The 15,817-nt window shown below is 34.2% G+C and overlaps 1 protein-coding gene across 1 annotated transcript in view; it reads left to right on the plus strand.

Moving 5' to 3' along the window:
- Window positions 1-809: 809 nt before the first annotated feature.
- Window positions 810-15,817, plus strand: part of LOC126821548 (ribosome quality control complex subunit NEMF) — a 35,720-nt gene continuing 20,712 nt past the window's right edge. The window contains exons 1-12 of the mRNA XM_050549996.1: window positions 810-956; window positions 1,662-1,730; window positions 2,660-2,762; window positions 3,505-3,630; window positions 4,697-4,845; window positions 5,867-5,934; window positions 7,364-7,453; window positions 7,636-7,709; window positions 10,302-10,369; window positions 12,430-12,505; window positions 13,689-13,829; window positions 15,095-15,142. Coding sequence (XP_050405953.1) covers window positions 901-956; window positions 1,662-1,730; window positions 2,660-2,762; window positions 3,505-3,630; window positions 4,697-4,845; window positions 5,867-5,934; window positions 7,364-7,453; window positions 7,636-7,709; window positions 10,302-10,369; window positions 12,430-12,505; window positions 13,689-13,829; window positions 15,095-15,142 — 1,068 coding nt within the window. The 5' untranslated portion in view covers window positions 810-900. The remainder of the gene's footprint in view (window positions 957-1,661; window positions 1,731-2,659; window positions 2,763-3,504; window positions 3,631-4,696; window positions 4,846-5,866; window positions 5,935-7,363; window positions 7,454-7,635; window positions 7,710-10,301; window positions 10,370-12,429; window positions 12,506-13,688; window positions 13,830-15,094; window positions 15,143-15,817) is intronic.

The raw sequence follows: 15,817 nt of genomic DNA on the forward strand, positions 1-15,817 counted from the left end.
CTTACAGTAGTATTGAGATGAAATGCCAAGGAGCTCTTTTACAACCATCTTGGAATTTAATGCATCTATTTGTTAAAATAATGATTTAGCAAACAAAAATCATTAAGCAGGGTATGCGAGGGCAGTCAATTATTTTTTAAATCCAAATTTGATAGTAAATAATTACTTACCGGCTGTGAGACGGTTTTCGTTTGTTTGCGGTCTTGCTATTGTTATGTGCTTCTTTTAGGTTTTTTTGTTGGGTGTTATTTTGGGGGATTGGGGGCGGGATGGGTGTTTTTTTGTTGGGTTTTTCTTTTTGTTTTTTTTATGAGAAGAGTGGGATACTGCGTTATTAATAAATGTTCTTTTCAAGGATGATTGTTTGTGCATCTTGTAGGTATTGCACTTCGTGGGTGTCGGAGGGGAGGGGGTGGTCAGTGGATTTTTTTCTTTCATTTAATTTGATTTTGTTGTTGTAAATAATCTGCGCTATCATTTACATCTGTAAGCCTACGTTGATATGTTTCGATTATTAGGTGAAAGTTGGTTATGAAACAATATGCTTCGAAAATCCTAGCCAAAATTATCTTTATTTAAATTTTAATCGTAGGCCTATAATAAGAAACCGAAAAACTGAACAAAATAATGCTGGAACTACGCGTCGTATTGTTCGAAGTTAGCGTCGTATTGTTCTAGACTAACAGATAAAGGAAGCTCTACTTTTACTTGATAAAAACCATTTATGACGCATTTTGATTAGTTAGAAGGCAAGATTCTATCCAATCAATGTAGAGTATCAACGTTGGGTTATAAATAGAATTAACATGGCCGATAAATGACGATCAAAACAATTTCGCGGAAATAATTTAATAATATTCTATAGTATTTTATAGTTTGATGGTTTAAAAGTTAACTAAAATGAAGGGCAGGTTTAGTACAGTTGATATAGCTGCTATTGTGAAAGAATGGAAAAGGTAACCTTTATTATTTGCTACATTCTTCAACGAAAATATCGAAACGTGTTCGTAGATCTTGATGTCAACACACTGTTTACACAGTCATGAGTAAATGGCAATTGTTGACCAGAAATTATGTAATCTTCAATGTAAGAATAACCAGTCGTTGTTGTGAAGAACAATGTAGTTTTTCCTCAGATAAAGATGCATATAAAGAGCTGTCAAAAAAAAGATAATAAAAAAATGAATATTTTCAAAATTTAATTCAAATTACTTTATTCTGAGCAAAAGTATGAGCGTTTTCAAGTTTGACAAGATCTAGCGTAGATTGTTCACTATCATAGCAATGGTACTTGACATTCAAGACTTAGTCTTGATTATCACTTTTATCGTTAAATTTTAAAATCACGCAGGTGCTCTAATCCAAGTGAATTTATCTAGAGAGTTGATTATAGGTTTGACATGTAAATAAATTTCTAAATAATAGTTTATATAATATAAATTTGAAGCCAAAATAAAGACCTGAAATATGCAGATTTAGCTTTTACATAACACAACTTTATAATGCTGTAATTACATGTATGCACAAAACTTACATGTATGCCAGATAGAAATATATACATGTATCACCCTACCAAATCTTGAGACTTGGTTTGTATTTAGGATGGGTGGGAGTGCAGACAGTTGACAATATATATAGTGATGCCTTTTGTTGTATTTCAGGTTTATTGGTATGAGAGTTGTAAATGTATATGATATAGATAATAAAACATACCTTATCAGATTAAACAGGTAGGTTTATTGTTAAACAACAGGAGAGAGTGAGGGGCGAGTCTATCTAATGCATGCACTTTAGATCATAAGGTCTATTATTGAGTCAAGTGGCATGGTTAATTGAGCCCAAGCTTGTATGAGACAAGGAGTAGGGTCATCTATCCAACTGTCTGGGTTTTCTCCAGTTTCCTCCTGCTGCTAAAGAGAGAGAGAGAGAGAGAAATGGGGTTTAACGTCCACTCGACACAAACTAGGTCATTTCGGGACTAACATATGGTTTAATTTTATTTACATAATTCGCTTGCGCGTAGGGGTCTTTAGCAGTGGGAGGAAACCGGAGGACCCGGAGAAAACCCACGAGGTTGGACAGGCGACCCTACTCCTTGCCACGTACAACTGGGGATTCGAAACCACGCCAGTCGACTCAATGACAGACTTTATGATACAGCGCGCGCACGCTAACCATTCAGCCATCCAACCCCCCCTGCTGCTAAAGACCCCTTCAAGCAAGTGAATTATGGATGTAAAATTAAACCATAAGTTAGTCCCGCAGCCGCAATGACCTAGTATGGGGACATGGACGTTAAACCACATCTCTCTCTCTCTTCACTTGCTTAATCGGAAAACCTGGAGAAAAACCCATGGGGTTGAAGAGCTGACCCTACTCCTTGTCATGTACGTGGGATCGAAACATCAATGACAGACCTAATGATCTAAAGTGCACACATTAGACCAATCGACCACCCAACCCCTCTTAAAATCCATTCTCACAAAGGTTTGTTGATTGGACAAGGAATGACCCCTTTATCCTGTGTTATCATTATTATATTATTAAGTTTATATGTTTTTTATTGGACATAATAATATCTTTGGTGATAAATATTAGAATAGCTCTGATTAAAATAAAATCATTATCTGTATTCTGTAAGTGTAATGTTATACTTCAGACCAGATGAAAAAGTTATCCTACTGCTCGAATCTGGTATACGCCTTCACAGCTCAGATTATGATTGGCCAAAAAATCCGGCTCCTTCAGGATTCTCAATGAAGGTTTGGTGATTTTTTAAATCTACCTTTTAAATAGACTCTATACAAATAAATATCTTTTTACTTCTTTTTATTATTATTTCTCACTTAACTGTTTTATTGCAAGGATCTGTGCACAGGTGGGATTTTCTGTCCAAATTTAGTCAAAAGTATCCAGTTGGTTGATTTTGTATGACTGACAGAAGGCCTAATACAGTCCTAATTCCAAGCTATTAATAAAGAAATAATGTCTCTTTTCACTAGCTTATGGTAGTCCTGATATAATGTCAGTCTGATTTCTCCTGTAACGTCTATTCCTTGGAAAAAAGACAAAAATCGATTAGACTAGTCTTTTTCTACTAGTGTTTAACATCTGCTTCCACCGTGGATGATATCGCATGACAAATTGTCTTATTTTAGCGCACCCAAAGCGGTCGTTCCAGTGGAGCAAACTGAAGTAACCATTGAAAAGGCATCCCTTTCTCCAAACCACATACGCTCACACTATTGATCGTAACCACAACAATAAGCCAGAGGTGACCAGGTAGATAGAGCACTATGCCATTTCCCCCCGCCCCCCACTCCCGTTCCACTTCCGTTCCACTTGTCACTGATGTAGATCTCAAGGCCTAATAAGGAAAAGCTACAAGTCATTTCAATGAGACGAAGATCCGAATTCCTGTGTTTTAGCAGCGGGTGTGTGGATAACCAGAAGGGAAGTTTAGGATTTTTTTAAACTTTCAAAGTTATATTTTCTTTGTTACAGCTGCGAAAACATTTGAAGAATCGAAGATTAGAAAGTGTCACACAGCTTGGAATGGACAGAATTGTTGACTTCCAGTTTGGTTCAGATGAAGCTGCTTATCATGTTATTCTTGAACTTTATGATAGGGTAATAATATTCGATTTTTGTATTTATGACTTGTTTGTTACACACTAGAATTACTAAAATTATAACATTTTATTTTCATAATTATCTATTGTTAGTTACAAGCTAAAATAATAATATATTCATAATTATGTATTGTGTAGTTACATGTACATGCTAAAATTATAACATTCTATTTTCATAATTATCTATTGTTAGTTACATGTTAAAATTATAACATTCTATTTTCATTATTATCTATTGGTGAAATGTTAGTAATTTTGTATCTTGAAATACTGGATTACACTTATAACACAATTTAACTTTGATTTTGCATCCAGAAAAGCAGCAATCTTTAAAATTTAACAATAAGCTCCTTTCATCAGACTATAGGAGTACAGAGCATGTCCTAGAATTCGTTTACTTAAATCAGGAATGATCATGGCATGCAGGGTTACCTATCTCACCTGGTAGTTTTACTAAAGACTCATACATGCCGGTTTATTGTTAAAGTTAAGATTACCATGTGTTAATCCCGAAATAACCTAATATGACCAAATTTTCCCCTTTGTGAGTTAAGGTTTGTTATTATGAGTAGTTGACATTAATTCCTAATCTTTCTTACCTCGAGGGGGGTTGGATGGCCGAAAGGTTAGCACATGCGCGCTGTATCATAAGGACTGTCCTTGAGTCAACTGACATGGTTTCGATTCCCCGGTTGTACGCGACAAGGAGAGGGTCGCCTGTCCAACCTCGTGGGTTTTCTCCGGGTCCTCCTGTTTCCTCCTACTGCTAAAGACCCCTACGCGCAAGTGAATTATTGAAATAAAATTGAACCATATGTTATTCCCGAAATGACCTAGTTTGTTTCGAGTGGACGTTAAACCCCATTTTTCTCTACTATCTATCTTTGTCTAAATCGTACAGAATGTATCTTTAATAGAAAAAACAGATATTTGTACTGTTCTACTCTAACTGGCCTAATGAAGATGGACATATTTATTATCATCATGTTTGCTGTCAGCTACACACTTAGCTTGCTGACAGCCATCATGTCTTTCTAAAAGTTTGTATTATTTATTCTTTTCAGGGTAATATAGTTTTGACAGATTTCGAGTTTACAATTTTAAATATCTTGAGACCTCGTACTGATGAAAGTCAAGATGTGAAACTGGTCGTTCATGAAAAGTATCCTCTGATTCTTAATATAAAACAACATGTTAAACCTACAGAAGATAGGTAAGATCTTCCAGTCTCTATATTCAGTAAATATTCTATATATAGAACTTATGATTACTATATATTGTATTTAATCCTGTAGATTGAAGTAGAAATAGTATCAGAAAGTGTAAGCATACCATCTGTTTTCATAGAGTTTTCAGCAAAAGGGATGATGATTGGTGTTACTATTAAAAGCAGCCCATCAAAAGCATTGTAATGTCTTTCGAGGATATGAATCCGGTCATATGGCATTGATTGATTTATACACATACACAGGAAACCAGATTATGTGTGGTTTAATGTTTGAGAACGAGACATTAAGTAATATATTGAAACAACATGAGTGACATAATCACAAGTTGTTTTTTCAATATATTACGCAATGTCTTAAGCTCGAGACCATTAAACAACTTAAAATACAGACACTCGCTCATGTTTTGCAATGAAATATGTCCACGGATCCAAAATTTTAACTAGTTTAAATAATGTAGGCCTACGCTTGGCACATTGCCCGTACCATTATATGAAATAATGGTACACCAACATCAAAGGATGACGTCACATCTGTATTTTAATTACATATATTTCAAAAGTCAAAAATATGTAGTTCCGGTGTATTATAATAAAAACTTGTTATTACATGATAAGCATATTTGAATATTAATAGAGAGAGAGAGAGAGAGAAATTAGATTCAACATCCACCCAACACAGATTAGGTCATTTTGGAACTAACATGGTTCAATTTTATTTCAATAATTCGCTTGCGCACACGAGTCTTTAGCAGCGGGAGGAAACTGGAGAAAACCCAGACAGTTGGATAGACGACCCTACTCCTTGTCTCATACAAGCTTGGGCTCGAAACCATGCCACTTGACTCAATAATAGACCTTATGATCTAAAGCACATGCATTAGGTCATAAACTATATTTTTAATGTTAATTCTGGCATGCTACTGCTTTAATTGATCAATACTATTGTATTTTCTTTTATATAATGTTTTTCAACAACAAAAATAGAAATAATATTGTTCATTTCCAGAATCCGGGAAATTTTAAGTTCAGGAAAAGACATGGATCCAATAAAAAAATTACTTCTTCCTCACTTAGGTAAATATGCTATATGTACATTGTGTTTTAGTATACGCCCATATTTCCATGTCGAAGTATTATGCTGTCACTCATGTCCATGCATATATGTCTGTCCATTCACATTTTGTTTTTGGACACTCTACAGGTGACATTTTTTATCCGATTTTGACGAAAATTGAAATACAGGTTTATATTCCAAAAATCTTGGTTCCTTTCGATATGAGCATGTATCGGACCCTAACTTCATTGATTATGGATCCTGATTGTATGTAAAATCGGGTCTTTAGCTTGTGGGCACTCTAGAGGTCACAATTTTTCTCAGACTTTGATGAAACTTACAATGTATGTTTATAGCCCAAAGATCTTGGTACCATAACTTCCTGGATTATGGCCCCTGACTGTAAAAAAAATAATGGTTTTTAGCTCTAGAGGTCACAATAATGATGGTTGAGTTTGAATTTCATGAAAATTGGACCAAATTTCCCATCAAAATGGCCACTCCTTTACGCAAATATTGTGAAAATATGTAATATCAAGGGTGTGGACCCTATAGGGGTCGCAATTTTTATCTAATTTTGTTGAAACTTAAAATTTATGTATATATACTAAAGATATTGACACGTCAGACTGTAACGTCATGGATTATGACACCTAATTGTACAAAAAATCGCTTTTTTAGCTTGTTCTTTGTCCATCTCTTGCAAAATGTGGCCATATCTTGCATGACATCCGCTTGTTTAATACTCTACAGGTTAGGGTCTAGTATTTCAGGTGGGATCAAATAAAATGGAGCTTAATTATATTTAGCATCCTACTTTTCTGTTTCAACTGGGCTAATGAAGACAGGCACACGCCATGCAGTGTGCTATTAGAGAAATTTTGCCAGGACAGCGGCACTACGGCCTACTTTTATTTCGAAATCCAACTGTCAAGGGTTCTTTTACATGCACGACCTCAGTTTCTTACCCTCATTCCTGCACCACTGACAAGGGCTAACTACAGTGAAATCCTATGGAATTTTTCGGCCAATCATGGAAGTGAACCAGTGACATAGCTAAATTCTCGGTTCAGAGTGGATCAATTTGGCCAAAATTTTCAGCAAATTCCCTTTACATTATCTAGTTTTTAACTATTATAGTGAGAACTGCTTGCTCTTTATCTAATCTCCCATAATATATCTTTAATCGGAAAATAGTCAAAGTAATGTGTTAACTATACCATAAACTCTGTTCCTTTTCAAGTAACATTAAAATTGGTATTGCAAAATTTCACATACAGAATAAAACTGAATGACTCGACAATGGCCACACAGCACACACCTGTTATTTAAACTTTATTGCATCAGCCCATTTGGTGCCCAAAAGTAGGAGGTTAAATCCCATTTCGTCTTATTATATTTTGCTTTAAGAATCTTATTGTATATGTTAAATATTTTATTGTGAAACAGATTATGGTCCAGCTTTATTAGAACATTGTATACTTGGAGCGGGTTTTAATGAAAATGTTAAACTTGGTAAAGGTTTTGACATAGCACAAGGTAATTAATTACAACATTTCTTATAAATAAAAATTCTTTTGTGTATAACTTTCCCCCAGGACTATTTTCATAATGTTATTAAATATTTTATTTTTAATCTGTATTGTCAGTTTTTGGATCATATCTTTTAAATCCTGATGGCTTTAAAACTCAGTAAATATATTGTGGTTTATTTTTAATAGATATTGGTAAATTAATGAATGGAATTGAAGAAGCTGAGCTATTATTGAAACAGATTTTCACGCAACCCACCAAAGTGAGTCTATTTTCAATTAATTATATGTTAGGTTACACATCACAAAACAACTTCAAAAGTTTTTTAGTTTAAAGTTAATTACAAATATTGAAGCTATTATGTCCAAAATAGACAATATAGTTATCTTCGGAGAACTTTTTAGTTAATTATATGAATTGAGGTTACACATCATTAAACAGTTTCAAAAAGATTTTTATTTAAAAGCTAACTGAAGCTGCTATTTTGTATATTTAGTTTTAAATTGAAAGAGGAAGTTGCTTATTCACTAGATAATTAAAATATATTTTTATGCTATTTCGTGTCTGTTATATTCATATTAAGAGTGTATTATGTAAGATTTAGATAAAGAGCTGGTCATTCTTGCTTTAATAGTTCAAAAATAGATATGCAAAATAAATATATTGAACATTTCATTCACATTACTTGGTAATTTGGATAAGATGTGTGCATTGATTGTTAATTATCGTAATCACGGTATTGGTATATTCAAACCCTTGACAATTAGATTTCCTGGCAATTTCCCTCATAGCACTCTGCATCGTGTATGCATGTCTTTTTTAGCCCAGTTGGCATAGAAGAATCGGGCATTAAACCGGTGTTGGGATTTTGCCTGTATATTACAGACATGTCCTACCTATTTTCCGAAAACGTCCGACCAGGACGTACAGACAGAGTGTATAACTACCACTCAACACCCGATTATCGTTGATAATAGGCTGGATTGATTAGGTAATTAAGTGATCAACTTACTTATTGTGTTATACTGTCTATACACCTACCATGATTAACTGCTTAATCTGCTTTGATTGGCTGACTTAATCCTTTGTTGGACAATTCATCAATCCAATCCTGAACAGAAGTCATTGCTTCTCCTTTGTCGGACTAAGTATCAATCCAATAAGAGTGATTATAAACTTAATCTATGTGATTAACCTTTGATTTCTTCATTGTCGGACGTTTTATTCTCCTTGATAGAAATTAGTCATATATGTCACATACTCTAACAGTATATAACACCCCAAATCAATATCCAAAAATTACTAGTACAATAACTGAAATGGAAGTAGAAATCTCCTGAGACGCGTGAAATTATGAAATGGAAACGTGACAAATTCCACACATCTGATGTTGGAGAAAAGATTCTTTTTTGATTGCATATTCTCGGATTTATGATCATATTTAAAATTTATGGTTTTAAATAAATAAATAAATAAACATGCTAAGAAATGTTGACGAATATTTCGATTGGAATAGTGTAAGTAGTTAATTGTTTTAAATGATAGGAATATTACAAACTTCACGCAGCGATCCATCTACGCCATACTTCGAGATTATGATCACTACCCTGGCTAGTCTCCATTTAAAATGCTCACGTGATCATTTTGGGGCGGGACTGGACGACTGCTTTGTGTACACAACAGAGTAAAAATAACCCGATCAAGCACATGTATTATGTAAACACGTGTCATTGGCAAAATGTCAACTTCAGCCACTACGTTAAAAGCAGTATATAATATGTGCTAGTAGTGGGTAATATTGCAATACATTCTTTGCCATTGTAAACTGTATTTAGTGTTTCAATCTGTATCTTTCAAAACAAGGTTAGATACTCCTAAATTTGTCTTCGCAAACAAAACCGCCTCTGTGAAATTATGTTTCATGGGCGCCGCCATATTGAATAAATAGAGGACTATTTTGTGATTCAGCTTTGATTAGTTTGACATCTTTCATACACACAGCGGCTAAATAAACATATTTAATTTCATTCAATATGACAATAGAAGAGAAATAAATACTTCTAAAAATTACTAAAAGTATACTCAGTGTTTTCGACTAAAATCGTCGATGTAGGAATTAAAATGTCGAGTAATTAGCTTAGGGCCTGTTCTCAGGCTGAGCTAGCTGTAGACAGGCAGCCTAAGTTTGGGATGGGAATATTACTGACATACATTTTAATACCGTACGTGAATTAAATTCCATTTCATTTCACTAATATATCTCTGGGATGACTCTTTTAATCTACATAGAACATCTGCGTATTTACTATAATACCCAATTCGAATAAAACCTTCATAGAACTTATTCACAATAACATAAGCTCAAATATTTTAAGGATTTACCTTTTTGGTTTTATGAAAGTTCACATCTTGTTACGGGGGGTTGGGTGGCTGAATGGTTAGCACGTGCGCGCTGTACCATAAAGTCTGTCATTGAGTCAACTGGCGTGGTTTCAAATCCCTAAAGACCCCTACGCGCAAGCAAATTATTGAAATAAAATTAAAACCATGTGTTAGTCTCGAAATTACCTAGTTTGGGTCGAGTGGACTTAAAACCCATTTCTCTCTCTCACTCTCTCTGTCTCTCTCTCTCTCTCTCACATCTTGTTACAAAATTGGGCTCTCATCTAATGGAAAGACTGCATTCTAAAAATCTTTCAGTTTTCATTTTTGTGAATAAGGCATCTTGTCCTTGTATGAACAAAATAATATATCAAGGTTTACGTGTAAAATATCATCATGGAAGCGGGTTATTTAAATATTTTGATGTGTTTGTTTAATTTTTTTATACTGTTTTATTTTGATTGTATTACAGGGGTATATTACCCAGAGAAAAGACAAACGACCAAATCCTAAAGACGGTGAATCAGAGGACCTTTTAACGTAATAATACATTTCTTCTCTTTTTATTCCTGATAACACAAAACAATATATTATCCTGTTTGTTTGAATGTAACAAAAACCCGATATCCACTATAGGAATTCAAACAAACATTAGACCCAAACTGCTGTTTAACCAAAATTACTCTCTTAGCATTGCCCCATGTGATCATCATAAAATAAATCAACTGTATGTTAGACTAAAAAAATCAAAAATTGTGTTAACTTTACTCCTTTTCCTTCGCTCCCCTTTATTTGATAGTGGTTTACAGTCGATTTCACAGAGGTATTGTGAAAGGCTTCTGTATTAGATGACTGACCTTTATAAGTTCAAGTATGACGTCATATCACAGGGCGTCCATCATTGGCTCAATCTGATTAAAATACAGATGTACTTTTCGTTTTTTTTTTTTTATACTTTCGATGGCCTACACTACATAAAGATCTGACCAGTTGTACTGGGAGGTCACGTCAGAGGTCATATGTGCAGCTTTGGACACTGTGATGTCAGACATTTGATTAACCAATCAGCATTGATGCGTCTAGTGGATTACCACAGTTCGGTGCACCTCACTCCAAAAGCTCGCCGTAACAGATTGTTTCCTTGGCTAATCCCTCACATCATCCAGAACACGTCAATGATAACAACTTTTCCAGATCCTAATGTAGTAATGACAAGAAAAACAAGAGAGTGAGAGAGAAATGGGGTTTAACGTCCACTCGACACAAACTAGGTCATTTTGGGACTAACATATGGTTTAATTTTATTTCAATAATTCGCTTGCGCGTAGGGGTCTTTAGCTGTGGGAGGAAACCGGAAGACCTGGAGAAAGCCCACGAGGTTGGACAGGCGACCCTAGTCCTTGTCACGTTCAGCAGGGGATTCGAAATCACGCCAGTTGACTCAATGACAGGCTTTATGATACAGCGCGCACGTGCTAACCATTCGGCCATCCCCGCCCCCCCCTAAGTAAAACAAAATTTTGAACTATAAAAAACCAAATGAAATAGGATCTATGATTTAATCAGATTGTCATTGGCTCTATGGTGCATGCATTGTTTACATAAGACGTTGTTGCGTTGACTGGTCTGGGCAGAATTGTTTAGAATTTAATTAAAAAGTTAATATTCGGAGCTCATTAAGCCACACTAATATTATCCTTCTCAGTGACTGTAACAGCCTATTGAATATTTACTGCTAATCAGTGTGGGTGGTTTAGATTAAGATTTCTGTGGAATTAAGAATATTTATGCCACAATTATTTCTTTTTCTTTACACATAACTAAAATTTCTTTACAAAAATATATGTGTAAGATATGATATTTTAATTGTTTGGTTACATGCTTAAAGTGACACTGTGTATTACTTTCCCTTTTAAGCCTGTTTCCATGTATGCGTTTTTGCAGCTTTTCTTTGGCGAAATGTAATGGGACTGTTTTCCGTGCAAAAGGCTTAAACACGTACATGGAAAACAGGCCTCAAAGTGTTTAAATTAAATGTAATGAGGTTTAATGTCTGACTTTCTGTACCAGGATAATGAAGACCGACATGTGGGGGAAATTTTGCTAACAGCAATGCTATGACTTGATCTTATTTTGATCTAACTAACGCTGTCACAGGACCCTTAACCTTTTTACCAAGGTGTTATACACAGGACCTCAGTTTTACATCACATCTTAATGTATAGATCCTTTTCCTTGCCCCGCTTGTATGTGAAAAGGAGGAGGGTCGCCTGTCCAGCCTCGTGGGTTTTCTCCAGGTCCTCTGGTTTCCTCCCACTGCTAAACGCCCCTACGCGCAAGCGAATTATTGAAATAAAATTAAAAACTATATGTTAGTCCCGAAATGACCTAGTTTGTGTCGAGTGGACTTTAAACCCCATTTTTCTCTCTCTCTTTTTCCTTGCCAGACCCCCCATCCTGAACAAGACACTCAGCCACCTGTTAAAGGGTTAGATCAAATCATGTTGTATATTTATTCAGTAATTACCGTACTCTAATAAATACAGGTATAAGTATATATTATTTCTTAGAAGTTTATTTGATTTGTAAATATTTTATAGATATGAAGAATTTCATCCTGCCTTATTCCGTCAACATGAGAAAAAACAAGTGGTTGAATTGCCATCTTTTGATAAAGTGAGAACCTATAATATAGCTTAGTTTAGTAAATGACCTGCTGTTTCCTCTGCAACAAATTCTATCCTTAATGAAAAATTATTTTTAAGATTAAGATATGATAAAAAAACAAGAAATTAATTCAAGCTAAATATAACCATCTCTTACTTGATGCAAATCCAAATACTGACCTGGCTTAATAAGATATATTTCAAAAGCCTTCTTTCCAAGTTAAAATCAGTTTATCAAATTTGAAATTTGCTGGATGTAACTGTATAATCGAATCACTTCAAATCAACAAATAATTATTTACCAACCAGTAAAGACCTCCAAAACACCAAGCTTTTTAAATTTCATCCCCCGCAACAGTGACATCATTTTCATTACACGTTGTTTTCCAATCTGTTTCACAGAGTATTACGAGAATCTTCTAATATCTCTGTAAAAGATGACTGCCTTCAACAAATGATGTCATATCACACGGCGTCAATCATTGGCTCAATGGCGCGTGCATTGTTTATATAAGACGTTGCAGATTCGAGCAGAATGGCACCTTTTACTCATTTTAATACCTATTTACACTTGAATTTTTACCTAAAAATATTTCAAACGTCTTTATTTATTTTTCTAATACATAAAAAAAATGTTTTAGAATTTAATTTGTCAGAGGAAAAAAGTTAATATTTGTGACACATTAACTTGCATCGATGTCATCCTTATCAGTGATTGTCGCAGCTTAGCGAATATTCACTGCAGATCATTGTGGTTGTTTTCTTGTAGGTAATCAAACTATAATAGACTAATATCAATGACATTTAATTTCATCCCCCGCAACAGTGACATCAATCATGTTTTTGTAGGTAATGAAACCATAATAGGCTAATATCAACGACATTTAATTTCATCCCCCGCAACAGTGACATCAATTTTATTGCATGTTGTTGTAGGTAATCAAACTATAATAGATAGACTAATGAGATTTAATTTCATCCCCCGCAACAGTGACATCAATTTTATTACATGTTGTTGTAGGTAATCAAACTATAATACACTAATATCTACGACATTGTCGAACATAACATCCTTTCAGAATAATAAAATAACCAGTGGGAAGCATTCATTATCCTAATCTGATTAAAATCATATGTCAATTGCTTATTGTATGTTTTTGTTGTTGTATAATATTTTGTCCAATGTATTTTAGGCATGTGATGAGTTTTTCTCTAAAGTAGAAAGTCAGAGATTAGATATGAAAGCCCTACAACAGGAACGAACAGCTTTAAAGAAATTGGATCATGTTAAGAAAGATAATGAGAAGAGAATACAGGGTTTACAAAAAGAACAGGTACAAGTTTATCACATTACATTATATAACATTATACTTTAAATTATCTCTCTCTCTCTCTCTCCCTCTCTCTCTCTCTCTCTCTCTCCTAAATCTTTAAATTACCTCCCTAACCAGGGGAGTTGGGTGGCCAAATGGTTAAATGTGTCTGTCGTTGAGTCAAGTAGTGTGGTTTTGATTCCCTGCTTGTATGTGACTAGGAATAATCTTGTGGGTTTTCTCCGGTTCCTGTGGTTTCCTCCCACAGGTAAAGATCCCTACACGAAAGCAAATTATTGAAATAAAATTGAACCATAGTAGTCCCGATTTATCGCTCTCTCTATCTCTTTAATCCTTGAAACCCTGACCTCATTTTCATTAATTGTTTTGTTGTAACAGCCACCCAACCCCCACCCCAACTTCTGAGACAATATGTCATCTGAGGAAGAAAACTTATTTATTTTACTAAAGTCATTGTCTGGTATAGGATGTTTAATAGTTTTCAGATCATCATTTGAATCACTAAATAGGTCATTCATTTGTTAGTTGGTTTCAGAGCAATATGTAAAATTACTAAAGTCCCATGTAGACAACTTTAGTGCTTTTTGGGGTTCTGATGTCTCTTTTGCACTGGATTTATTTTTTTACAATCCCCATAATGTCAGAATTATCTGCAATTAACAGAATACTTAATATTTAGGTATCTGATGATCAGTATTTGCAAATATGTGTAAACTGATTCAGAGAAATCTAAATTATTGGTATTTGTTAAAGTAGCTAAGTCTCTAACTCAATATCATCCAAATTCTTCGACATTGAAAACACAAATTATTTGTCAATTTCAATCTTCATTGATGTTGTGATCTTTCGGGGAAAATAAACACTTTACCATTGGTACACGAATCGTGTACCATAATGCGTTTCAGCGCCATTTGTAACATGGGACTCGAAGAACAAGGCAGGATATATTACATAAGCCATGTTAAACAATGACGCTATATTCTTATCTAGAGAGCATGTAGAATAAATACTTTCGGTGTAGACTGGTATAACCAGACACTAAAAATAACCATTCGATTCAGATTTCTGGCGTATTTCGCCGAACATAACCGATTAGAAATTTCAGTCAAAACAGAAAGATTGAAAGTAAATCAGTTTATATACATTCACATTACATCATTATATGCGTTGCGACCCATTTGTGTCAATTTCTAGGTCCCAAATATTAGCAATTTAGCTCCTTTAAATTCACACCTTATATACCTTTTAATTTGTTTAATTTTCAGGAAACTGATGCCAAGAAAGGACAGTTAATAGAGTTAAATCTACAACTGGTAAATACTTTTATTTTGTATTTAAAACACTATGCTCAAGAAATTCAATAAAACTTTTCATTATATGAAATAAGCATAAATTTACACTAAACAGTAGTATTCATATCAGATCAGAACAGATCAGATCAGAACGAAATAAAATTTTTAAAAAAAGGTTATCTTTGGTGTCTGTTGCTGCAAATAGAAATGCCAATGTGGGCCTCAGCTAAGTAGCTTAAGATTAGCTGAAAAAAGAAGAAAACCTAGTCTGATTAAAGGCTTAATACCACTCTTGTTGTAACGGAATAATATGTCCCAATCTTTATTCTGGTCAACAAATTGTACTATTTAACAATATTCCAATTAATTGATGATACAATTACAAATTTCATCTTAACAGTAACACACCTAATTTAAAAAATTGGAAAAATTCAACTAAATGATTTGAAAAGCCTGACGTAAATGTTACTTAGATTTAAAAATATTTTTGAACCCTCAGGGGCCTGTTTCACGAAATTTTAACAAAGATAAAATCCAAATTTTAGTAATTTGATTGAATAATATTAGATTGATTTTAGTGCTTAGCCAATCAAAATTGAAGTATCTACTAAAATTTAGATTTTATCTTTAGTTAAGATTTCGAGAAACGGGGCCCTGGACAAGTAAAATAGGATTTAATGGATAATTTACACAACA

Source organism: Patella vulgata, chromosome 5 (assembly GCF_932274485.2).
Source record: "Patella vulgata chromosome 5, xgPatVulg1.2, whole genome shotgun sequence".
Classification (NCBI taxonomy): Eukaryota; Metazoa; Mollusca; class Gastropoda; family Patellidae; genus Patella; species Patella vulgata.